The sequence below is a fragment of the Uranotaenia lowii genome, chromosome 2, assembly GCF_029784155.1.
Source record: "Uranotaenia lowii strain MFRU-FL chromosome 2, ASM2978415v1, whole genome shotgun sequence".
Classification (NCBI taxonomy): Eukaryota; Metazoa; Arthropoda; class Insecta; order Diptera; family Culicidae; genus Uranotaenia; species Uranotaenia lowii.
The window spans coordinates 419,903,617-419,930,005 of record NC_073692.1 but is presented as its reverse complement, the minus strand read 5'-3'; the positions used below and the strand labels follow the sequence as shown (position 1 = coordinate 419,930,005).

At 36.3% G+C, this 26,389-nt stretch overlaps 2 protein-coding genes across 4 annotated transcripts in view; one reads left to right on the top strand and one right to left on the bottom strand.

The window, feature by feature from the left end:
- Positions 1-26,389, top strand: part of LOC129740978 (uncharacterized) — a 284,659-nt gene that overhangs the window by 181,036 nt on the left and 77,234 nt on the right. The window lies entirely within an intron of this gene.
- On the bottom strand, positions 14,577-21,315 carry LOC129740979 (uncharacterized). 2 transcript variants are annotated; one of them, XR_008736407.1, is made up of 3 exons: positions 20,964-21,315; positions 20,569-20,806; positions 14,577-15,318 (listed from the first exon to the last, which is right to left on the bottom strand). XR_008736407.1 is itself a non-coding variant. In XM_055732645.1 (3 exons), the coding sequence occupies exons 2-3, from the start codon at positions 20,430-20,432 to the stop codon at positions 14,983-14,985; spliced, it is 342 nt and encodes a 113-aa protein (XP_055588620.1). In that variant the 5' UTR covers positions 20,433-20,806; positions 20,964-21,315; the 3' UTR covers positions 14,577-14,982. The 2 variants fall into 2 exon arrangements, 1 of the variants encoding a protein (XP_055588620.1); XM_055732645.1 differs by having other exon boundaries at positions 20,427-20,806.

The following is a 26,389-nucleotide window of genomic DNA, read 5'->3' as shown; positions in this document are numbered from 1 at the left end:
AAAAATGACAAAAATGACAAAAATGACAAAAATGACAAAAATGACAAAAATGACAAAAATGACAAAAATGACAAAAATGACAAAAATGACAAAAATGACAAAAATGACAAAAATGACAAAAATGACAAAAATGACAAAAATGACAAAAATGACAAAAATGACAAAAATGACAAAAATGACAAAAATGACAAAAATGACAAAAATGACAAAAATGACAAAAATGACAAAAATGACAAAAATGACAAAAATGACAAAAATGACAAAAATGACAAAAATGACAAAAATGACAAAAATGACAAAAATGACAAAAATGACAAAAATGACAAAAATGACAAAAATGACAAAAATGACAAAAATGACAAAAATGACAAAAATGACAAAAATGACAAAAATGACAAAAATGACAAAAATGACAAAAATGACAAAAATGACAAAAATGACAAAAATGACAAAAATGACAAAAATGACAAAAATGACAAAAATGACAAAAATGACAAAAATGACAAAAATGACAAAAATGACAAAAATGACAAAAATGACAAAAATGACAAAAATGACAAAAATGACAAAAATGACAAAAATGACAAAAATGACAAAAATGACAAAAATGACAAAAATGACAAAAATGACAAAAATGACAAAAATGACAAAAATGACAAAAATGACAAAAATGACAAAAATGACAAAAATGACAAAAATGACAAAAATGACAAAAATGACAAAAATGACAAAAATGACAAAAATGACAAAAATGACAAAAATGACAAAAATGACAAAAATGACAAAAATGACAAAAATGACAAAAATGACAAAAATGACAAAAATGACAAAAATGACAAAAATGACAAAAATGACAAAAATGACAAAAATGACAAAAATGACAAAAATGACAAAAATGACAAAAATGACAAAAATGACAAAAATGACAAAAATGACAAAAATGACAAAAATGACAAAAATGACAAAAATGACAAAAATGACAAAAATGACAAAAATGACAAAAATGACAAAAATGACAAAAATGACAAAAATGACAAAAATGACAAAAATGACAAAAATGACAAAAATGACAAAAATGACAAAAATGACAAAAATGACAAAAATGACAAAAATGACAAAAATGACAAAAATGACAAAAATGACAAAAATGACAAAAATGACAAAAATGACAAAAATGACAAAAATGACAAAAATGACAAAAATGACAAAAATGACAAAAATGACAAAAATGACAAAAATGACAAAAATGACAAAAATGACAAAAATGACAAAAATGACAAAAATGACAAAAATGACAAAAATGACAAAAATGACAAAAATGACAAAAATGACAAAAATGACAAAAATGACAAAAATGACAAAAATGACAAAAATGACAAAAATGACAAAAATGACAAAAATGACAAAAATGACAAAAATGACAAAAATGACAAAAATGACAAAAATGACAAAAATGACAAAAATGACAAAAATGACAAAAATGACAAAAATGACAAAAATGACAAAAATGACAAAAATGACAAAAATGACAAAAATGACAAAAATGACAAAAATGACAAAAATGACAAAAATGACAAAAATGACAAAAATGACAAAAATGACAAAAATGACAAAAATGACAAAAATGACAAAAATGACAAAAATGACAAAAATGACAAAAATGACAAAAATGACAAAAATGACAAAAATGACAAAAATGACAAAAATGACAAAAATGACAAAAATGACAAAAATGACAAAAATGACAAAAATGACAAAAATGACAAAAATGACAAAAATGACAAAAATGACAAAAATGACAAAAATGACAAAAATGACAAAAATGACAAAAATGACAAAAATGACAAAAATGACAAAAATGACAAAAATGACAAAAATGACAAAAATGACAAAAATGACAAAAATGACAAAAATGACAAAAATGACAAAAATGACAAAAATGACAAAAATGACAAAAATGACAAAAATGACAAAAATGACAAAAATGACAAAAATGACAAAAATGACAAAAATGACAAAAATGACAAAAATGACAAAAATGACAAAAATGACAAAAATGACAAAAATGACAAAAATGACAAAAATGACAAAAATGACAAAAATGACAAAAATGACAAAAATGACAAAAATGACAAAAATGACAAAAATGACAAAAATGACAAAAATGACAAAAATGACAAAAATGACAAAAATGACAAAAATGACAAAAATGACAAAAATGACAAAAATGACAAAAATGACAAAAATGACAAAAATGACAAAAATGACAAAAATGACAAAAATGACAAAAATGACAAAAATGACAAAAATGACAAAAATGACAAAAATGACAAAAATGACAAAAATGACAAAAATGACAAAAATGACAAAAATGACAAAAATGACAAAAATGACAAAAATGACAAAAATGACAAAAATGACAAAAATGACAAAAATGACAAAAATGACAAAAATGACAAAAATGACAAAAATGACAAAAATGACAAAAATGACAAAAATGACAAAAATGACAAAAATGACAAAAATGACAAAAATGACAAAAATGACAAAAATGACAAAAATGACAAAAATGACAAAAATGACAAAAATGACAAAAATGACAAAAATGACAAAAATGACAAAAATGACAAAAATGACAAAAATGACAAAAATGACAAAAATGACAAAAATGACAAAAATGACAAAAATGACAAAAATGACAAAAATGACAAAAATGACAAAAATGACAAAAATGACAAAAATGACAAAAATGACAAAAATGACAAAAATGACAAAAATGACAAAAATGACAAAAATGACAAAAATGACAAAAATGACAAAAATGACAAAAATGACAAAAATGACAAAAATGACAAAAATGACAAAAATGACAAAAATGACAAAAATGACAAAAATGACAAAAATGACAAAAATGACAAAAATGACAAAAATGACAAAAATGACAAAAATGACAAAAATGACAAAAATGACAAAAATGACAAAAATGACAAAAATGACAAAAATGACAAAAATGACAAAAATGACAAAAATGACAAAAATGACAAAAATGACAAAAATGACAAAAATGACAAAAATGACAAAAATGACAAAAATGACAAAAATGACAAAAATGACAAAAATGACAAAAATGACAAAAATGACAAAAATGACAAAAATGACAAAAATGACAAAAATGACAAAAATGACAAAAATGACAAAAATGACAAAAATGACAAAAATGACAAAAATGACAAAAATGACAAAAATGACAAAAATGACAAAAATGACAAAAATGACAAAAATGACAAAAATGACAAAAATGACAAAAATGACAAAAATGACAAAAATGACAAAAATGACAAAAATGACAAAAATGACAAAAATGACAAAAATGACAAAAATGACAAAAATGACAAAAATGACAAAAATGACAAAAATGACAAAAATGACAAAAATGACAAAAATGACAAAAATGACAAAAATGACAAAAATGACAAAAATGACAAAAATGACAAAAATGACAAAAATGACAAAAATGACAAAAATGACAAAAATGACAAAAATGACAAAAATGACAAAAATGACAAAAATGACAAAAATGACAAAAATGACAAAAATGACAAAAATGACAAAAATGACAAAAATGACAAAAATGACAAAAATGACAAAAATGACAAAAATGACAAAAATGACAAAAATGACAAAAATGACAAAAATGACAAAAATGACAAAAATGACAAAAATGACAAAAATGACAAAAATGACAAAAATGACAAAAATGACAAAAATGACAAAAATGACAAAAATGACAAAAATGACAAAAATGACAAAAATGACAAAAATGACAAAAATGACAAAAATGACAAAAATGACAAAAATGACAAAAATGACAAAAATGACAAAAATGACAAAAATGACAAAAATGACAAAAATGACAAAAATGACAAAAATGACAAAAATGACAAAAATGACAAAAATGACAAAAATGACAAAAATGACAAAAATGACAAAAATGACAAAAATGACAAAAATGACAAAAATGACAAAAATGACAAAAATGACAAAAATGACAAAAATGACAAAAATGACAAAAATGACAAAAATGACAAAAATGACAAAAATGACAAAAATGACAAAAATGACAAAAATGACAAAAATGACAAAAATGACAAAAATGACAAAAATGACAAAAATGACAAAAATGACAAAAATGACAAAAATGACAAAAATGACAAAAATGACAAAAATGACAAAAATGACAAAAATGACAAAAATGACAAAAATGACAAAAATGACAAAAATGACAAAAATGACAAAAATGACAAAAATGACAAAAATGACAAAAATGACAAAAATGACAAAAATGACAAAAATGACAAAAATGACAAAAATGACAAAAATGACAAAAATGACAAAAATGACAAAAATGACAAAAATGACAAAAATGACAAAAATGACAAAAATGACAAAAATGACAAAAATGACAAAAATGACAAAAATGACAAAAATGACAAAAATGACAAAAATGACAAAAATGACAAAAATGACAAAAATGACAAAAATGACAAAAATGACAAAAATGACAAAAATGACAAAAATGACAAAAATGACAAAAATGACAAAAATGACAAAAATGACAAAAATGACAAAAATGACAAAAATGACAAAAATGACAAAAATGACAAAAATGACAAAAATGACAAAAATGACAAAAATGACAAAAATGACAAAAATGACAAAAATGACAAAAATGACAAAAATGACAAAAATGACAAAAATGACAAAAATGACAAAAATGACAAAAATGACAAAAATGACAAAAATGACAAAAATGACAAAAATGACAAAAATGACAAAAATGACAAAAATGACAAAAATGACAAAAATGACAAAAATGACAAAAATGACAAAAATGACAAAAATGACAAAAATGACAAAAATGACAAAAATGACAAAAATGAAAAAAATGAAAAAAATGACAAAAATGACAAAAATGACAAAAATGACAAAAATGACAAAAATGACAAAAATGACAAAAATGACAAAAATGACAAAAATGACAAAAATGACAAAAATGACAAAAATGACAAAAATGACAAAAATGACAAAAATGACAAAAATGACAAAAATGACAAAAATGACAAAAATGACAAAAATGACAAAAATGACAAAAATGACAAAAATGACAAAAATGACAAAAATGACAAAAATGAGAAAAATGAGAAAAATGACAAAAATGACAAAAATGACAAAAATGACAAAAATGACAAAAATGACAAAAATGCCAAAAATGACAAAAATGACAAAAATGACAAAAATGACAAAAATGACAAAAATGACAAAAATGACAAAAATGACAAAAATGACAAAAATGACAAAAATGACAAAAATGACAAAAATGACAAAAATGACAAAAATGACAAAAATGACAAAAATGACAAAAATGACAAAAATGACAAAAATGACAAAAATGACAAAAATGACAAAAATGACAAAAATGACAAAAATGACAAAAATGACAAAAATGACAAAAATGACAATTTTAATGTTTTAGTTGCAATTATTTGATTATACGATTTTCCAGTAGCGGAGAATTTTTCTTACATTATTAAAAAAATTTATTCCTTTAACTTCAATTACGACCTTATTCTATATATGTCGTTATATGGCCATATGGACAAATGTCTCTAAATAATCAAATCAGTCTCCAGCTTCTTTCATTCGAAATCAACATTCAAATGCACCATTGAATCCATTACGTAAATTGTTTACTCTGAATTTAATTTGTTTTGGCCATGTTTTCTTCACCCCCAGCTAGCCTAGCCCTGTCGGAAATTTCCTCTGCGGACTTTTGCTTCCTGAAGCAGAAGTTAATGCCGCCAACTTCCCGGTGCCAAAAATGTGACAAACAGTCGGGTGACTTTCATTTTCGATTCTTATGCTAATGCCAATTTCCCGTTCCCCCCGAAGGAAGAATGAACGCGGAATGGAAAAAAAATTGAACGTGTAGATTTTTGGGGTTCTGATTATGCTTCGTTTGACAAGCTGTTTCTCTTTCGATTATAAAATTTGTAACAATTCAAGTCCTGTTACCTTTTTGGTGGCCTCGCTTGGTTGTGCGCTAGCGAACTGGAAAGAAAAACAACAAATTGAGCTAATTTCCAAAAGAAAAGAGCAAAATTGCCCTCAACCGTCTCGATTTACCTTCGAGGGTCCCGAAGAAAATGCAAATGAAACTGTTTTCCCGACTCCGAACTACTCCGACTGTTGCTCATCTGTTGCTGTTTTGTGCTGTTCACCTGAAGACCAAATTCCGATCTTAATTTTCTTCAAAACAAGATTTTCTTCCCTCTCAGCCTCGTTCCCGCGGGAAAGAATCACTCATTTCAGTTTGAAAGAAAATTTTCCGTTCCACCTGTAATGGGTCCAGGTGTGTCCAAGCTGGAAGCCCCTCGAAATTTAAAAACCAAACCCCCAAGCTGAAGTCGTTCATATTTGCTCATTTCTTCGACGACCGAACAAATTCTCCGAATTCCGGCAAAAGGTGTTGCGCTTGGCAGACTTTGAATCCTAATTCCGTCCGGGCGTTGTTCTCTTTTCCTCGGAAATTTACAATTGAATTAAAGAGCCGCGCGGCGAGTTTGGTTCCGTTTCCGGGAGTCGAAAAGTAATCTTGGCGATAGCTTTACGGCGAATGTCCTCTGGTTGAACTTGACGGGCTTCGGATGGACCTCTTCAACAAAGTTCCGGATTGGGAATGAGTGCGGTCCAAATGTAGAACGATCCAGTTATACTGGATTAATTCAATATGCTAATTTTAATGATATTGTTGAACTGAATTTGATTATGGTATTCAATTATGAGAGTAATTTCCAATGAAACGACAAAGTTTCGAAGTGAAAAGTTACAATTAACTTCGGAATGCAAGTTATGGGCGAGGTTTTGTAAGCGGAGAGAGCTTGTCGGTACAAAAAGAAACACCAGTGGTATGAATATCGCATTCATGTAAACATTTATTTGAACATCGTATGCGTTTATTAAATTATTTTGCTAACTTACAGATGAACGATAACATACCTATAAATTTGACGATATTGATGTTGTCACTAATCATCAGGTAAATCATAAAGTTGTCATATTTATTTTTTGTGAATATTAGATTTCTGCTTGTAAAAGAAATATTGAAATAACGGAAAATTATCAGAACAATGAAAAATGTCGTGGTGTCGTAAACACGAGTCTCAATTTGACACTCTTGTCTAAAACCACAGTTTTTGTCATGTTTCCAATTTATTTGTAAAAAAAAATTATAGCTTCCAAGAAACATAGATTAAACCATCTAGCTTTTGAAAGTTTTATTATGGTTTAATTATGGCATTTTATATGCAGCTAGTTTTATAACTGTTTTATTATGATCATGAAAAATGCTTAGATTCCTGATTTAACTATATATATTTTTTGTCAGGTACATAAAGCACTAGAAAGAAGCCTAGTGGGGTAAGGGTTTCCATGTACACGTGGATACAGCGTTAATGTTCGCTTTTCGGTTATCTATCGGATTGCGGGAATGGCGTTTCGCGCGGCGCGAAGGGTCCAATTGGTAGAAGCAGTGTGAGAAGAAGAAGGCAGTGCCAATTTTAATAGCTCGTTTGGTGGGTGTGTGTGAATATCTGTTCAAATTTTTGCGTACGTGATGTATCCAGAGGCGAATTCAGGGGCTTAGTATATGCTGAAGAAGAAATGTGGATCGGCTTGTGTTGGCTTCAAGTTGGAGCTGTTGCCCAGTGCAGAGAAGTGAAGACATAAGGAAAATGTTGGAATCAGCCTAAAACTTGGTGAGATTGTTCTTGTTTGGTTACATTAGAAGATTTGATTTGGTTTTGATTATTTAAATAAGAACGTTCAATCAGGTGCCATCTGACCAGGTATATACACGGATGCCGGAATACCTGTAGTAAATGTATAACATTGAACATGTTACACATTTTGGATTGGTTGTGTATCTGCTTGAATTGTTCGCCTAAATATAAATTCTTACATTCAAACATTATACATTCACTTCATAACAGATCACACGAACCCATGGTGCCGGCTATGGAGTTTGAAGCTACTTAAATAATTCATATGAATCATGATACTGATCAAGGTAGGTTACAGCTAAAGGTAAGCATAGTTTGTCTTGAGGTAAGTTTGGTATAAAGGTGAGATTATTTTGTTGTATAACTATTTTATTTATTGATTATATTATATAAGAACGTTCAATCAGTTGCCAGCTGGGCAGGTATCTACACGCATGAGGAATACCTGTCGAAGATTCTTAACATTGAGAATGTTATGAATTTTATACGGTTGCGAAACTGTTTGCTCGTTCTACAAATAAGACGTACATATACACGAAATTCATTCATTACATGACAGTTCACACGAAGCAATGGTGTCGGGTATGTGCTAATTTGCATTGAAGATTGGCCGAACTTATAATCTAAAGAATGCAATTTAGCGCATACGTTGGCGAAACTGCGGTGAATCCGTGCACCCATGGTGGATTATCTACATACATACATACATACATGTTTTCAGGTACATAAAGCATGGATCACTACAAATCTGGACGCACTATTTATTTTACCATAGTGCTCCTAGTTGTCGGATCCGGAATGTTTTGACAGCACTTTGTAGAGGAATGTTTCTTCTACCAGTGCTGAAAATTTCATTACGGTTCGTTTTGTTTCAAAAAAGTTACACGTGATGGAAGCCGCGAGATGAAAATAAATTTTGAACACCCACGTCAAAAACCCGACGTGGTCGGTTTCAAAAATCGCGAAATCGTTAAAAATTGTCAAATCAACCGTGTGTAGCGTTCTCAAACGTTTCCGTGAGATGCGTACTATAGATCGGCAGGTTCATACCAAGCGTCATAGTGGAATTAAGGATCGGAAACTGCATTTGAAGATGTTGAGAACGATCAAGGAAAACACAGGGTAGTCGGACTATGACATTGCCAAGAAATTCAACGCCGACCGGTGCACCGTCAGCAGAATTCGTCTACGCGAAGGAATACGATCCTATCGGACCAGTAAGCAACCAAACCGGACATTGAAGCAGAATTTAGTAGCCAAAGGACGTGCCCGCAAGTTATACAAGAAGATTCCAACGAAGTTCGACGGATGCATCATCATGGATGACGAAACGTACGTGAAGATGGATTTTGGGCAGCTTTCTGGCCAAAAATTATTTGCAGCTGCGGACGAAAAATTCCGGTTTTTGTGAAAAACAAGACCATGGACTCCGAAATTTACAAGGAGAAATGCCTGAAAAACTTTTTTTTCGTACATTAGATCTCACAAAGGACTAGTTAAGTTTTCGCCAGATTTGCAAGCTGCCACTACAGCTAGGAGGTTCTACAGTGGTATTGAGCCAACGCACACAGGGGAAAACGATGTAAAAAGGTGATCAAAATTGTTTACGCCAAAACGTAGCGTTTTAGACCCATAGTGTCTTCGGGGAATTTTACCTACATTCAAAGCACTTTAAAAAAATGAGCTTTTGATAAAAATGATTAAATCACCTAGCAGTGAGATAGAAAAATTATTTTTTGTATTTTTCCTTTTAGAGCACTTATGTCTTTGGCAAGTTTTTAGATTGTAAAAAATGTAGCAATTTTGTTGAAGACGTCAACATCGTAGAAGCTAACTCAAAAAAGTTAGAAGGATTCAAAATAAAAAAAATATTTTTTTATCAATAGTTTCAGTATTTTAACGATATATTTCCAGGCCGAGCTTATTCGAGCAAGATATGTTTGAAAGAGTCTTGAGTCACTTAAAATCGAACAGTTTTGTGGAACACACTTAATAATAATATTCAGACTGAATCGAGTTAGAATGGAAAAACTAAGAAAAAATAGCTGTTTTCGAACACCTGTATCTTTCTAGTTCGGTTGAGTTCGGTTCATTTTTTGGTTGCTTTAGAATTAGGCAGGTTTCAATCATTTATAAAGCTACAAAATAAACAACTTAACATTGTAAACTCTATGTTTTCACAACGTTGAAACCTACCTAATTCTAAAGCAACCAAAAAATGAATCGAACTCAACCGAACTAGAAAGATACAGGTGTTCGAAAACAGCTATTTTTTCTTAGTTTTAACTCGTTTTAGTCTGAATATTATTATTAAGTGTGTTCCACAAAACTGTTCGATTTTAAGTGACTCAAAACTCTTTCAAACATATCTTGCTCGAACAAGCTCGGCCTGGAAAGATATCGTTAAAATACTGAAAATTTTGAAAAAAAAATATTTTTTTATTTTGAACCCTTCTAACTTTTTTGAGTTAGCTGCTACGATGTTGACGTCTTGAACAAAATTGCTACATTTTTTACAATCTAAAAACTTGCCAAAGACATAAGTGTTCTAAAATGAAAAATACAAAAAATAATTTTTCTATCTCACTGCTAGGTGATTTAATCATTTTTATCAAAAGCTCATTTTAAAGTGCTTTGAATGTAGGTAAAATGCCCCGAAGACACTATGGGTCTAAGACGCTACGTTTTGGCGTAAACAATTTTGATCACCTTTTTACATCGTTTTCCCCTGTGTGCAACGGGTGGATTTTGTCGAAAAGGACATCAACCCACCCAACTGCCCTCAATTCAGCTCTATCGAAAAATTTTGGGCAATTGTCAAGCAGAAGATGAAGAAGAATGGTAGGACGACTCGGGAAGCAACAGAGATGAAGAGATTGTGGAACAAAATGGCCGCTGAGGTCAGCGAATAGGGTGTTCAAACTATAATAAGTGATACTCAACCAAAAGTTTGAAAATTCATCAAAACAACATCGGAATAAATTTTTTTATTATTTTTCCTTTAAAGTGCAATAAAAACCCTACATTTCAAGTACAAAACACAGCTTTATACAGCTAATATTAGAACTGTTTTTTATGGTCATGAAAAATTCTTAGATTCCTGATTTAACCACTTGTTGTCAGGTAGATCTGAACACGCTAATAAGGCTTTTACTATCTTTAAAGCATATCTGTTTAAGTTAAACTAAGAAGTTTGTTTCCAGTGTTTTTCCACATGTCTTATAAAGGTACGCAGTGCTTGTTTTTAAAACCGTTATAAAATAAGGTGACGAGTAGGAGAAATAATAAGTTGTTCGATGCCATCACTGACTAATGATGGTGACTTCGGCGTTTATTTCAAAGCTTTAACAGACTGACAATCTAATGAAACATCCATAATTTGGGTATTGGGTGAAAAAGCTAAACGAATTTTCTATCTGACGCTATCTTGAAATCCAAGATGGCGACTTCCACTGAATTTGAAAATGCTGTATATAACTGAAAAGCACATGAAATTTTCATGATATTTTTGAACATTTACAGCATTATAAAAATCAGCGGAAGTCACCATGTTGGGTGGCGTCAGATAGCGATATTTGACTTCTACTTGCTTAGCCTTTTCAACCGATACTCATATTGTGGGGGTTTCATGTGATTTTTAGTCGTTTCCAGCATTAAAGAGTCAATCTAGTGCATCTTGGATTTCATGAAGGCGTCAGAAAGCCAAATTTTACTTCTTCTAGTTTAGCCGTTTCACCCAAGATCAATATTTTTAGGGTTTCATACAACTTTTTGTGATTTACAACATTTTAAAATTCAGTGGAAGCCATGTTTTGTCATGTTTGTCATGTTTCAAAATTATTTTTTTTTTAAATTGTTTTTCGCGAAATATTTGTGTTTTTATTTTTCCCATTGAAATAAATAATTCATTAAAATAACCTTGTTCGAAATTTTCGACGAGTAATATTTATTCTAAAATACACATTTTACTTAGTATCCGGACTGGCAGTAGAGAAAATGTTCATAGTATGATCAAAACGTAGCATTTTGGTTCAAAATTTTATCAGTTTATATTTGAATAATTCAATAATCATTCATCAACTATCATGGTTGTTTAAAAAAATAAACTCAGAAAATTCGAGGAATCGAAAAAAAACCAAAAATTGCTAATATGATTTGTGAAAGCTTTATGAAAGTTTTGGTGATCAAAATTAACAGCATAATTATTTCATCGAAGATTAAAAATTAATCGTTATGACGCTTCTAGAACAGGGCCAAATAGCCAGTTTTTTTAGGGTTCTGATGATGTAAAAAAATGCAGTTTAGTTTTTTATGAGGATTGATGATATAGCTCTAACAAAGTTGTGCTGACCACCAAAGCTAAAATTGGAAAACGGTTTAACATTGATCCCCGGAGTAACTTTGGGGGGGGGGAATTGAATAAAGGAAAATTTATTTTTTTATGAGTAACTAGTTGACCCGGTGTGCTTTGCTTCACCATCTTAAAATTAATAAATTTTGTGAAAATAATTTCATTGTAAATGAATTTTCGATAACCTTACAATGATCGCTTTCTTCTCGTTTCTCCTCAGAAAGAAGGAGAGTTAGTGACTTATATCAACCATGAATTTGGCGGACAGTCATTGAAAAACTTATCTGGTACAACTGTTATCGATGATTACTCTTGGGCTCGAACTCAAGGGCATCGGCTCAGGAAGCAACTGACTTGCCAACTGAGCTATATCACAAGCCCATAAGGAGAGTTCTTGAATCAAAAAAACCTCTCTTGTAAAAAAATGAATTCTATCGCTTGAAAAGTTCTAAAAATTATGCGATTAGATGGTTTCTAAAATATAATTATTTTAGGTACTAGAATACTTTTTTTCAAGTTAATCAAAAAAAATTTGCGGAACTCCCTTTTTGAAAGGTGAAAAGGGTTTTTTTTAAAACCGTAGAATCATTTCTCTTACCTTTTAATCTCCCCTGTGAAATTATGTAGGTAAAATTCATTTTACGAGCTTTTCAATTTATCAAAACGAACGTATTCGGTTCTTCTCTTTCCTACACCGTGATGGGAACCAAATCATCTTAGAAATATTTCTTGTATTTAAATACTCTCTCCAATTTGCTACCACCTGCTAGATACGCACCCGAGTTATTAAAAAAAATTGTATAGGAGCTTCCCTTCCCTTTTTTCATATCGAATCAGTGAAAGGAGGAAGAAGCCTTAAATAATCAAGGAAACAAAATTCTACTGAAATACCCTCTGCTATTAAATTTGAATAATAAGTTCCCCAGTGATCCGAAAATATTGTATAAAAATCTCCCTCCTTCTTCCCACTTCCGGTTGAAGAGAGGGAGGGATCTCGAAACATAACAAAAACATTACTCGTACTCGAATATACTTTCATGATAAATTTGCTTTTTTATTGATCGATTAATTCTCGAGTGCATAAAACTGTATGGGACATCGTAAAAACTTGTCTCGTAACCCTATATCTTCCAATGTGAAATTTGAATCCATTTGCATCATTAGTTACCGAATAAAGCATTAAATTGTATGGAAGACCCCCTCCCCCCTTTGGGTCTCCCCAAGCCATGGGGGTGGATTCCCAAATAATCATAGAAACATTTCCCTTACCCAAATAACCACCCATGTCAAATTTGGTACCATTTGTTTGATTAGTTCTCGGATTTTGAAAAAATTGTATGGGAGGCCCCTCGTCCTTTTCTATCTCCACATTGGAAGGTGAGAGAAGTCTCAAACCATCTTTTAAATATTTTCCAACCCATATACCCTCGCACGCCAAATTTGGTTCCATTTGCTTGATTAGTTCTCGAGTTGCGCGAAAAATTGTATGGGAGTCCCTCTCCCCGCTTCTTATTTCCCCATTGGAAGGAGGAAGGGGTATCAAAAAACTTTAGGAACATTCCTCGTACCGAAATACACTCCCATGCTAAATTTCGTTCCATTTACATGATCAGTTCTCGAGTTATGAAAACTTATTAAATTTATTTCAGAGACCTATTCCCCCCTTCCAGGGATAGGGAGGAGTCCCAAACCCAAAGAGAACTTTTCCCAGTCTCCAATACTCCTATCTGCTAAGTTTCGCGCAAATCGGTTCAGTAGCTTTCGAGTCTATAGGGAACACACAGACAGACAGACAGACAGACAGACAGACAGACAGACAGACAGACAGACAGACAGACAGACAGACAGACAGACAGACAGACAGACAGACAGACAGACAGACAGAAATCCATTTTTATATATTCAGATATAGATGTTTAAAAATTTAGCCCCTTAATTGATGCATCATCATTGTCCATCTTTCGATTTTATTTGTTTTTCGACCATAAAAGATTAAGACCGCGATGAAGTTTTTTTTTGGACCGCGAAGAAATCTAAACTAAGAAACACCGAAATTCATCATTGTATATCTCAGAAGTTACTGTACCAAAAGTTACAAATTTAGTATCTTTGATCTACCGAAAGTGTTGTGTTCAATTTTGTGGATTTTCATGCTTAATTTTACATTGATTGAGTTGGTTCCGAACTACCTTAGCAATTGATAAACTACCATTTGTAAATATTTTGAAGGTGTTTTGTATCCTTTATTTCTTGATCAAGTCGTTAAAACTGTCAAAACAGAGACTGATGATGTTACCCCAAAGCATCAAAATCTAAACAAAGACGATATTGATTGTTTCGGACCGAGATAATAGAAAGCCACTTCTGTTCGGTTTGACCGACTATATTAAACTGAATTTCTTACCTCTTTTACAGGAAATGGGAAGTGGTTTTATTCGCGAACCACAAATCGCACTTTGTTCCGTCCTTTGCCTTTCTGTCCACTTTACAAAACTGTGCCTCGTGTACTGTTTCGATTTTACTTTTCAGTTTCGTGTCTTTCAGTGTAGTGGTTTCGTGTGTTTTTATGGCATGTTGACGTTTCGTAGCAAGGTAAGTGTATGTTCAGGTGAGTATCTATTTTTTTGCAAGGTAAGTACAATTTCAGGTAAAGTATTGTTGGTGTTTTCAAGGTAAGTACAATGTTAGGTAAATTATTGTGTAATTCAATTATAACTCATGATTTTTTAATGTGTATTTTTTGTGTAGGTGATTTATTCCGCAACATGCCGGCCGCCGTTGAAACCGACCGTTTCAACCGACCACCTCGTCGTTAGATGATGATGCTGATGAACCCTCGCCTTCGTTGGACTCGATTGGTAAAACTGCGACCTCCGTGATCGCTCGCTTGTATTCGCCAGACGCCGTTTTGACCACCACAACGCGTACTCGTCCGTCGGAACCGGTGACGGTTTGGATGACACGACCGAGAGGCCATTGAAGCGGAGGGTAGTTGTCGAGCTTTAGAAGCACCAGTTGACCTTGCTTAACGTCCGAAGTTGGTCGCCTCCACTTACTGCGCTGATGTAGTTGGCTAACGTAGTCCCTCGACCAAGAGCGCCAAAGATCCTGGACCGAACGTTGCATGTCCTGCAAACGGGTGATGCGGTTAGGCGACAGATGAAGAAGGTCGGGCTCGGGAATAGAGACAAGAGGCTCTCCAATGAGGAAGTGACCAGGAGTAAGTGATGAGAGGTCGTCGGGAGTATCGGTTAAAGGAATGAGTGGGCGAGAGTTTAATATAGATTCAATCTGTGCAACGATGGTCAGGAGTTGGTCCATTGAGAAAGCCTTTTGTCCCATTATGCGGCGAAAATGATACTTAAAGGACTTCACTCCGGCTTCCCAGAGGCCCCCAAAATGTGGTGAGCGGGCTGGGATAAAGCGAAAGATGATGCCGTGTCCTGTGCAGAATTCGCCCCATTCCTTTGACTTGAATTGTTGCTGGAACTCCTTCCGAAGTCGACGCAATTCGCGATCCGCCCCGACGAAAGCGGTTGCATTGTCGCAGTGTAATTCGAGAACGCGGCCACGACTGGCGACAAAACGTTTGACGGCGTTGATGCACGCGACGGTCGACAAGTCAGCGACGACTTCGAGGTGCACGGCCTTCACCACCAAGCAGACGAACAACGCAACGTAAACTTTAACCGACGCACCTTTCCCAAACAGCGGGCGAACGAAAAACGGCCCACAGTAGTCCATTCCTGAATAGGTAAAAGCTCGGGCTGGCTTTAGGCGTACTGATGGTAGCGGTGCCATGATTTGGTTTGTAGTTGTGGGATTGCACCTGAAGCAGATTACGCACTGGCGTACAATCTTCCGAGCTAACTCTCTACCCCGTAGTGGCCAAAAACGTTGGCGGATTGTTGCAAGGAGAAGTGAAGGTCCTCCATGAAGTGTCTGCAGATGAATCGATCTAGCAATCAACAAGCTCAGTTGATGATTTGCTGGCAACAAAATTGGATGGCGGGTATCGAAAGGTGCATTCAAATTTTTCAAACGTCCGTCGATCCGAAGAAGTCCGAATTCGTCCATCATAATATTCAGATTTTTGAGTGGCGATTTCGAGGCGAGTGAGACAGCATGACCAGACTTGGTGTAGCTATGCAAACGGACTTCCGTGGGAAATTCTTGATGCTGTGCGATTCGAATGAGGGACTTGAGCGTAATGTCTACTTCTTCAGGCGACAATGATGATGGTATACGCTCATTTTCTTGAAGTTTGCAGTTTTTTCGAAAGCGATAACAGTAGGAAACGACTCGTAGTAACTTCGCTAGCTCCGAAAACTGATTGAAGATGTTGCAGTTTTCTTCTATTGCGTGAAGAGAAAACATTGGACGCATTTCCACCTCCAGTTCTGGTTTAAATGGTATCGATACAACGCCATCCGGCCATGTTTCAACGGGGGAGGAAAGAAAATCTGGACCATGCCACCACAGCTTATCGTGCAGGATCTGGCTTGCGAGCATCCCTCGAGAAATACGGTCGGCAGGGTTTAATTCCGTCGATATGTGCCTCCATTTGGAACCCTTCGTTAGACGTTGAATCTCTGCAACTCGATTGGAGACGAACACCTTCCAACAGTTGGATCGGGAATTGATCCAGTGAAGAACGACTGTTGAATCCGTCCAAAACGTTACTGATCCGATAATTCTGGTATTCGTTAGCAGATTGTGAACTAATTGGCTGCCAAGAAGAGCTGCGCACAGCTCCAAGCGAGGAATGGATTGACCACGAAGCGGAGCGACACGAGATTTTGATGTGAGAAGATGCGAGTGTAGTTGGCCTTGTTCGTCAGCTGATACAATATAGATGCAGCAACCGTAACCTTTCTGCGATGCATCGCAAAAGCAGTGGATCGTGTATTGTTGTAGTGTGTTCCGCAAAACTCTTCGGGGGATTTGTAACGATAACAGCTCCTTAATGTCGCTACGATATTTCCTCCACCATAGTGCCGACTCTTCTGCAAGCTCAGAATCCCACGATAGATCAGCCTCCCAGAGGGTTTGAACGAACATCTTCGCGTTGACGACTACAGGCCCCAGAAGTCCAAGGGGGTCAAACAGCTGAGACATCTCTGAAACCACAATGCGCTTGGTAACAATTTCAAGTTCTGAGAGAGCAGGAATCTTGAACTTGAAGACATCCTCCTGGGGAAACCATAACAAACCCAAGGTTTTGACTGCTTGAGAACGATCGAGCTCTAGTTCTGTGGATGTCTCCCAGAACTCTTCCGGAACGCCGCTGAGAACTGTTTTGTAGTTTGACGCCCATTTTCGCAGAACAAATCCAGCCGACTTCAACATTTCCATTAGTTGCTTGCAGGTTTCTACCATCGTGTCGTGGTCGTCGTGTCCAGAAATTATGTCGTCTACGTATGTGCCCATTTGAATCACTGGTACGGCAAGAGGATATCGACTTCCCTCATCGATAGCGAGCTGGTTAAGCACACGCGCAGCATGGAACGGGGAACTTGCAAGACCATAAGTCACCGTTTTCAACTGGTAGGTGCTGATTGGATCAGTTGGGCGTTTCCGCCAGAGGATTTGTTGGAATTTTCGGTCATCAGGGTGGACCCAAATCTGCCGGAACATTTTTTCGGCATCGGCAGTAATGGCGAACAATGGCAGGCGAAAATTAACGACAGTAGAGAAAAGCGCTGGCTGAACTGTTGGTCCGACGTAGAGAGCTTCGTTGAGGGACAGAGCGGCTGCTCCACGACAGGAACCGTCGAATACCACTCGTGTTTTGGTGGTCGTACTTTCTGGACGCTGGATGGCATGGTGAGGAAGGAAAAACTGTGGGTTACGCGGCGCGACGCGAATCAACTCCATGTGACCCAAACTCTCGTACTCTGTCATGAAAGCTGTATAGCTGCGGTGCAAATCTTGGTTGATGGCGAATCTCTTTTCCATTTGCTGGAATCTTCGAAGAGCAGCGGTGTATGAATCGCCAAGCATCGAGACCTTCTCTTCCTTGAGTGGAAGGCGAACGATATAACGACCTGTATCGTCACGGGAAACGGTAGTTTTGAAGTGATCTTCGCAGTGTTGTTCGTCAGGAGTAAGAGCTTTACCGTCATCGAAGTTTTCAACCTCCCAAAACCTCTGAAGTTGAGTATCGAGGCTATCGTCAACGCAGATGTGGCATGCTTGTAGTTCTCTATGCTCTGCATTTGGCTGCTTCAATGTACCACAAACGATGTATCCGAGGACCGTTTTCTGTAGCGTCGGAAACTCGGAACCAAGGGAAAATTGCTCGTGTTGAAGAAGGTCGAAGAACAGAGCAGCTCCAATGATGATATCAACACCTTGGCTTATGTTGAACTGCGGATCTGCAAGCGGTAGATGCTTTGGAATCCTCCAGCGAGAAACGTCAATGTGATGGCTGGGTAGCGAGACGGTAAGCTTTGGCAGTACGAGGCAGTCTAATTGAGTAGCGAAAGTTTCAAAACGTGAGGCAATGGCTAACGTAACACCATAGCGAACGTTGACGATGGATTGTCCAATTCCACTAACTGGCGAATTGAGTTTGTTCCGCTTCAAACGTAATTTCTGACAGAGGGCTTCCGAAATAAAGCTGGGTTGAGAACCACTATCGAGCAATGCTCTGGCAAAAACGTATTTATTGTCTGCATCTTTCACTTTTATCACTGCTGTTGACAAGATCACGATTGACTGCTGTAGTTGGGTGTTGACTTCCGCACTTTGACAGGCGGTGATTGGAGGATTATCAACGGAAACAACCGACGGCGTTGGGAAAGGATCGACACGCGACGATAACGGAAACGACGGATCAGGTGGTAAGGCAGACGAATTTTGTTCGGACAGGTTGCTTTCGGCAATATTCGATACGAGATGCGACATTTGGCACGAATGCGACGAAGTTGCTTCAGCGGAATTGTGAGCTGGCACAAATCGATTAGAGGTTGCTGCTGGTTGTGAACCAGGAGCCGACGGAAGTGGAGGCAGGTGTAACAACGAGTGATGCCTCTTCGAACAACTTTTACAGGATCCGCTGGAGCAATTTCTGGCTTGATGTGTTCCCTTCAAACAGTTTATGCAAAGGCCATTCTTTTTGACAAGTTCAAATCGAAGTTGAGGAGAGAGTGCACGAAATTGTTCACACTGGAACAGAAAATGCGCTTGCTTACAACAGGCACACCTGGGCGCATTATCAGAGACGACATGTGACACAACTGATCTGGATTTCGTTTGCTTATTCTCGGATTGGGTGGTTGCCGATTGGGAGAGCTTAAGGGTTTGTACTATTCGAGATCTTCTGTGGATAAACTCGAGAAGTTGATGGTATTTAGGGTAGTCGTCAAAGGCTGATATAAATGTTTCCCACTCGCGAAGTGTTGCAGCATCAAGACATTGGCTCAATCGTTCGATAAGAAAAGAATTCCAGTGGTTCTCAGCACTTTCGAGTTTATCCAGCAGTGATACATGGCGATCAAATTCGTCCGCAAGATCTGCAAGCCCCTGCGCAGACTCCTTTTTCAAAGAAGGAACGGAAAGTAAGGAAGACATGTGTCTCTTGATCAACAGGTTAGGTTTCTCATAACGTTCTTTCAATAGATTCCACGCTACCAAATAATTGTTGGAGGTGATCTCAAGCGCAGAAATAATTCGAGCAGCTTCGCCAGAAATTGTAGCTCTTAAATAGTGCATTTTTTGTACCGCTGATAATTGCACACTCGAATGAATAAGCGAGACGTAAAGATCGCGAAAGGATACCCAATCATCGAGATTGCCGGAAAACTCCGTTAATTTTATTTCCGGTAAACGGACGCTTGAAGAAATGGGAACAGCTGATTGTTGAATGGGAACAGTGGGAGGTGAGGGTGGTTGGGCAGGAATTTTGCTTTGTAACGAGGCTTTTAATTCGTAGTACATATCTTGAAAATCCTTTCTTTCTGGCAGGAATTCTTCCCCAGCATCCTCAAGAACTTCTATTTCCTCCTGCGTTTCTTCAAATTCGTGCCACAACGCATCTAAGCGCAAAATGCGAATTGGCAACTGATCAGATTTATTCGGATCAAACGAGTCGTTAAACGTTTTAATTAAATTAGCGGAACCCAAAATATTACTCCGCCGACGGTAGAGAGTTTTTAATTTGGCTAGTTTGCTACTCGTTTTCTTGGGTGGCGTCATTGTTGCTTAGATTGCTTCGTAAAATAAGTGTCACGTACCTGCATGTGATGAACCACCTTACTCTAACCTCACTTTTAGATGCACGTCGAGAATGCACACGGTCTTTCCAATGTGGATACTGTTAGCCTAACAGCGATGCTGACGATGATGACGGTGATGTTAGCAAGTCAGCAAACTTACGGTGATGATATCGATGACGACTGCCGAATGTTAGCTAATCAGCTATGCTGACGACGATGACGATGACCGCACGATGTTTCGCACTTCAGCAGTGCTGAATATGGTGATGATGACGGCGACTAAAATCGCAAAGGCCTTTTAATTCTCGGCTGCTGGACCGGATCGTGGCCAGTGGAACGATAGGCTGCTGGGCCGGATGGTAATCCGTGAATATCGGCTGCTGGACCGGATAAATTTCCTGGAGCGACAAATTGCGATGAAATTAGTCCCACGTGGTGGCAGACTTTCGTTGTGCAACTATTATCCCGGGTTTCGGCACCAAAATGTTTCGGACCGAGATAATAGAAAGCCACTTCTGTTCGGTTTGACCGACTATATTAAACTGAATTTCTTACCTCTTTTACAGGAAATGGGAAGTGGTTTTATTCGCGAACCACAAATCGCACTTTGTTCCGTCCTTTGCCTTTCTGTCCACTTTACAAAACTGTGCCTCGTGTACTGTTTCGATTTTACTTTTCAGTTTCGTGTCTTTCAGTGTAGTGGTTTCGTGTGTTTTTATGGCATGTTGACGTTTCGTAGCAAGGTAAGTGTATGTTCAGGTGAGTATCTATTTTTTTGCAAGGTAAGTACAATTTCAGGTAAAGTATTGTTGGTGTTTTCAAGGTAAGTACAATGTTAGGTAAATTATTGTGTAATTCAATTATAACTCATGATTTTTTAATGTGTATTTTTTGTGTAGGTGATTTATTCCGCAACATTGATTTTTAAAGTTGTCTAGTAAATTTCTGCTACCATGTTTTACGTTCATAGGAGTCCAGTACTGGTTTTAAAAATATAAACCATGTCACATTAACAAAAAATATAATCGAAAAATATTGGAATAAGTGTTCAATCTAACCCCGAATTACAGTACTCATTTAAAGATGCCTTTTTTGTTAAACACAGCCATTATAAAAATCAGTTTACTAAAAAATAAAAAAGTGGGTCGTTCATTTTGTTTTGGAGATGTAAATTTAAAACAATCAGGAACAAATCGAATAAAGCACATTCAAAAAAGCATTTTTAAACTTATTTATTACTAGCTGATCCCATACGAACTCCGTTTCGCTTTCATTTTGGAATATGTCATGAACAGTTTGTATGAAAGTCTAATGCCAAGCATTTTCCAGATGCACTTCTGAATTCATTGTTAAGTAATAATTGCAAAAATATTGTATAATCACTTTGTCTGTCATCTGCTAATGAATTTGAAATAAGTAGTCAATTGACCGTGCAAAAAACTACGTGTGAAAAATTATTTTTTTAATTTATATGGACGAATCCTTTCGTCGACCTCTGGCCAAACATTTGACATCTGCAATCGATTGCCCGTCCTTGAAAACTACCGTGTGCAAATTTTCACCCCAATCCGATGTATAATAACGACGATAATGCAAAAATATTGAATGATTTATATGGACGACCCTCTTTGCCAGCCCTTTACACTGTATTTAATACCTGGAATCCATTGCTCATCTCTCAAAACTCTCGTGTACCAATTTGCGTCTGAATCCTATGTATAATAACGACAATATCGCATCAACAGTGAATAGTAAATATGGACGACCCCTTTGGCCGATACCTGATTTTAGTTTGGATAAGTGAAATCAGTTGTTTGTCCCTAATAACTCTTATGTGCAAATTTTCATCCCAATCTGATGTATAAAAACATCAATTCCACTAAGATACTGAAAATTTAATATGGGCGACCCCTTCTGCCGGCCCCTTACACTGAGTTTGATACCTCAAATCGATTGCACGTCACTGAAAGCTATCATGTACCAATTTTCATATGAATACGATGTATAATAACGTCAATATCGCAAAAACAGCGAACAGTTAATATGGACGACCCCTTTGGCTGACCCCTTACACAAAATTTGACACCCGAAATCGATCGCTCGTTATTCAAAACACTCATGTGCAAATTGTCAGCACGATCCGACAAAAAGTAACGTCAATATCGCGAAAACAATATTTGTCTTCTATGGACGACCCCCTTCAGAAGGGTTCATCCGAAAATCTAAAAACATTTTTCATCATTCCTGGTCATAATGAGCATCCATGCCAAATTTCAGCTCTCTAGCTCTTAAGACGGCTGAATCTATAGAGGACAAACAAACAAACAAACAAACAAACAAACAAACAAACAAACAAACAAACAAACAAACAAACAAACAAACAAACAAACAAACAAACAAACAAACAAACAAACAAACAAACAAACAAACATACAGAAATTGCTTTTTATATATATAGATGTAAACACTATTCAATTTTCACTCCTCAAGATAGTTCTAAACATGACTCTAATCCTGAAGAAAATTGGCTTTTAATTTTTCCAACGTTTCACACCTAATCAGAAAAAAAAGGTTTTAGGTTTTTGCAAAGATCCCTCCAAACATCACTTCATTTATTTACAAAATTTAAGCTACCCGCAATTACTCTCCGCTGTCTGCGCTTTAATAGGTTTGTTTGTTCAAGGTTTTTCCCTCTTGCTTTTTTTCTATGGCACCGAGACGCGCTTACACCGAGTGATTAAAATTTATACCTCACCGGTGTGTTGTTCCATTCGCAATTTCCCACTTTCCTCTGGTCCTTTTTTCCCTTTCTGCTGGATGCCGAATAATTTTGTTTTTTTTCTGTTTTCAAACGGAAAAGGAAAAAATCATGGACAACAGCAGCTTTTTTTTTATTCCACCTCATTCTCACTGTGATTCCGCTTTCAAGCAAAGTAGGAAAAGGATTTTTGGTTTTCGAATTTTTTCTCTCTTAACTGCAGAAAATACTGCTTTCATTTTTTTTGTGTTGCTTATAAAAGGGTGGGAATGCGGAATTCCTACCAAGAAAAAAGCTGCCACACTGTAATTTCTTTCGTTTGTCGGAAGCTTTTAAGGGATTGAGTGTGGAAAAAGCCTCTTTTCACCTGATGATGTACCGCCACCTGCTTTTTCCGATATGGAATCAGTTCAACGGAGGTTGAGAAAAAACTGAACACAGACAAAAAGGGGGGGAGGGGTTTGTTTTCAAAGAGTGCCGGAATTTCCTTTCCCATCGTCGGATTGCAGTAGGTAACTGAAAAATAAATATCGTACTTTGTTCCTTGTTTTCTCGTCGCTCACCCAAGATGGGGTTTTCCGATGATGCTCAATGAAGCTGTACTGTTTTGAAGCTGGTTTGCTTGTAACGAGAATGAATAGCAAGGAGAAAAAAAAACGAAAAAAAGAAACTAAGAGGACTTAAGGGATTTTGAGCAGGTTGGAAGTTTTTAATTATGCACGATAAGAATAATGGAAATGGTGGACCAACTGCCCATCAGGAAGTGTATTTGGTGGGAACAAAGTGGCAGTTAGGAAATAAGCTCAAATGCATGGCCAGAATGAATGGCAGAGCTCCTCTCACCAACTTGCAGATGTGCCGGTTCACAGATCCTTCTTTGAAGTAACGCTAAGAAGATTAGTGTAGATGCTGGGATCAATTTTAATCAAAAAGTAATTTTACCAACAAGAAGATTAATCGAGGTTTCTCGAAACAAAGCTTTCATGCAAAAGAAAGAAAAGCTAAATAAAGAAGACGAGTTTCGAATCAGTAGGAATACATGTATTTCAAGGATTTGTTCACTCAATGTGACACAATCACCTTTCTTGTTGATCAATTTGCAAATGTGCAAACGAATGTCCACCTGAATTTCACAAGTAGTTTTTCTTTTTATTAACGACTTTAACTTAAGTCCTAGTATCTATTATTGGATGAGTCCATCAGAAAAATGTCAAACAATTACTGAACACATGTACAGGATTGGAATCCGCCATCTCCAGCTTTCTATACCAACGCATTACCGACTACGCTTCAGGAGTCAGGCCCAGTGAATTCAGGGCAAAGCCTCAATCTCGTCCAGGCAGGGGGAATTGATTTGTCACTAAGTTATTTTCATTTCCTGCATGAACTGCAACGCATTCGCAATAAAGCACCCTTCACTTAGTTATTCATCCAGTACGTGAAGGAACTTGCGTTAAATCCAAACGAAGGTTTATCGACAACAAGAACCTTTGTCTGTTTCAGCGACCTTTCCACGAGGGGTCACTTTTTACGTGACTTGGAAGACTTGTTCGAAGTGCTCAGTCCATGGTTTGAGTTGATCTGTTCGATCGGTCATTAACTGACCTGCTCGGTCTTTTAGTGGCATTCTAGCATTAGTCCTTAGAGATTGGCCACATACATCAACATGGTAGCAGTGCCTTGGAAGATCGGTAGAGCAAGCCGAACGTTGCTAAAATATTCACATACTACATAAGCGATAGCTATTAACTTTGCTACATTGATGTGATTTCCTCACTTATTAATGTTCTCAATTACTATGTGTGAAATTCTGAGCTAATCACTCAGAATATCTTGCAACACTGCTGCGTTACCACGAACCTAACTTGAGTAGTTTTGCTTTATCGTGTGATGATGTAATCATTTGTACCACTGAACATACTGACTGGACACTCGATTTTGTTTTCAACAGTGCGCAATATCGATTACAGAGCGCGCATCGATCGATTCGAAGAAATACTATCCCAGTTAGAAAGTTCCACAAAACTTTACAAAAAAATGGACAATTTCTACGATAGAATCGGGCAAAACAGGTACATTTGTCCAAGAGGGCATATTTTTGTAAAATTTTGCAGGTTCCCTACAGTCGGTATTGCTAACCTGCAAAATTTGACAAAAAAAATAGTCAGAAAATGGTTGAATTTTCGATAAGTGTCATGTCAATTTGATCAATGTTTGTACTGTGTTTACAATCATCAGCTGCCATCATTAATCATCAATTCTGTCGTTCGCAATCGCGAATTGCAGAGAGCAAGTGGGGACCAAAACAAACAATGTTTTGGTTTCAACGACGGAGCAGCAAAATCTTCGAATTTGCTCTTCTTTATGGTCAGCTGGGCTGGTTCGGGATTGAAGGAATCTTGACCATCATCGCCGAGGGATTGCAGTGGAAAGAGAATTCTTTGCATTTGGAACGGTAATGATCAAAATTCCACAACTGCTCAACAAATCTAACAAATCGCAACAATTTGCAACAATTAGCACATTTTCGCACTCTCTGAGCACAGGTTTCTCTCATTTTAACTTAAACCTTTTAATTCTCTTTAACAAATTGTAACAAATTACCACAAGTTCAATCATTGGCCGCAAAATTTGTTTGATCATTGACGATGACTCTCCGTTTATCTTAGTCCCCTGATCATCGCCATTGCTACTCTCGTAGTCGCTCTCGTCTCGCGCCATACGCTGACTGGTATCGGAATCAACGATTCGTTGACTCCAGTGACTGATAACAGCATGCAAACAAACAAGGTTTCTTGCATGTTGCTTTCTGGTAACTTCTTCTAACTAAAAGTGCTAACTTTTGATGCCTCCGGGCTGCGATGTACCCATCCGGGACGCGTCTCCAACTGCGCCCGTCTGTACCAATCTGGAAAGTAGTTGCACGTTTAGCAGCGACAGTTCTCCAACGATGCAGTGGCGGCTTTGACCGTTGGGGTATCTCGAACGATTCCGTTGGTAGAAGAGGTGCACCTAACTCCAGACAGGTAACGGAGGGCTGCTTGGCCAAAGGAACAATGTAGTAGCGGGATCCATCGGCAGCGTATTCTTCTTCGTAGTTGCTTTTGTCGGCGCTTAGAAGAGTGGCGAACAGCTGATTGTGTTGAACGACGGAACCGACGAGCAGCGTACCCTGAGTTGGGCTAACAGGATACGTTGAATACCACGGTGTTTTTTTTTAGGC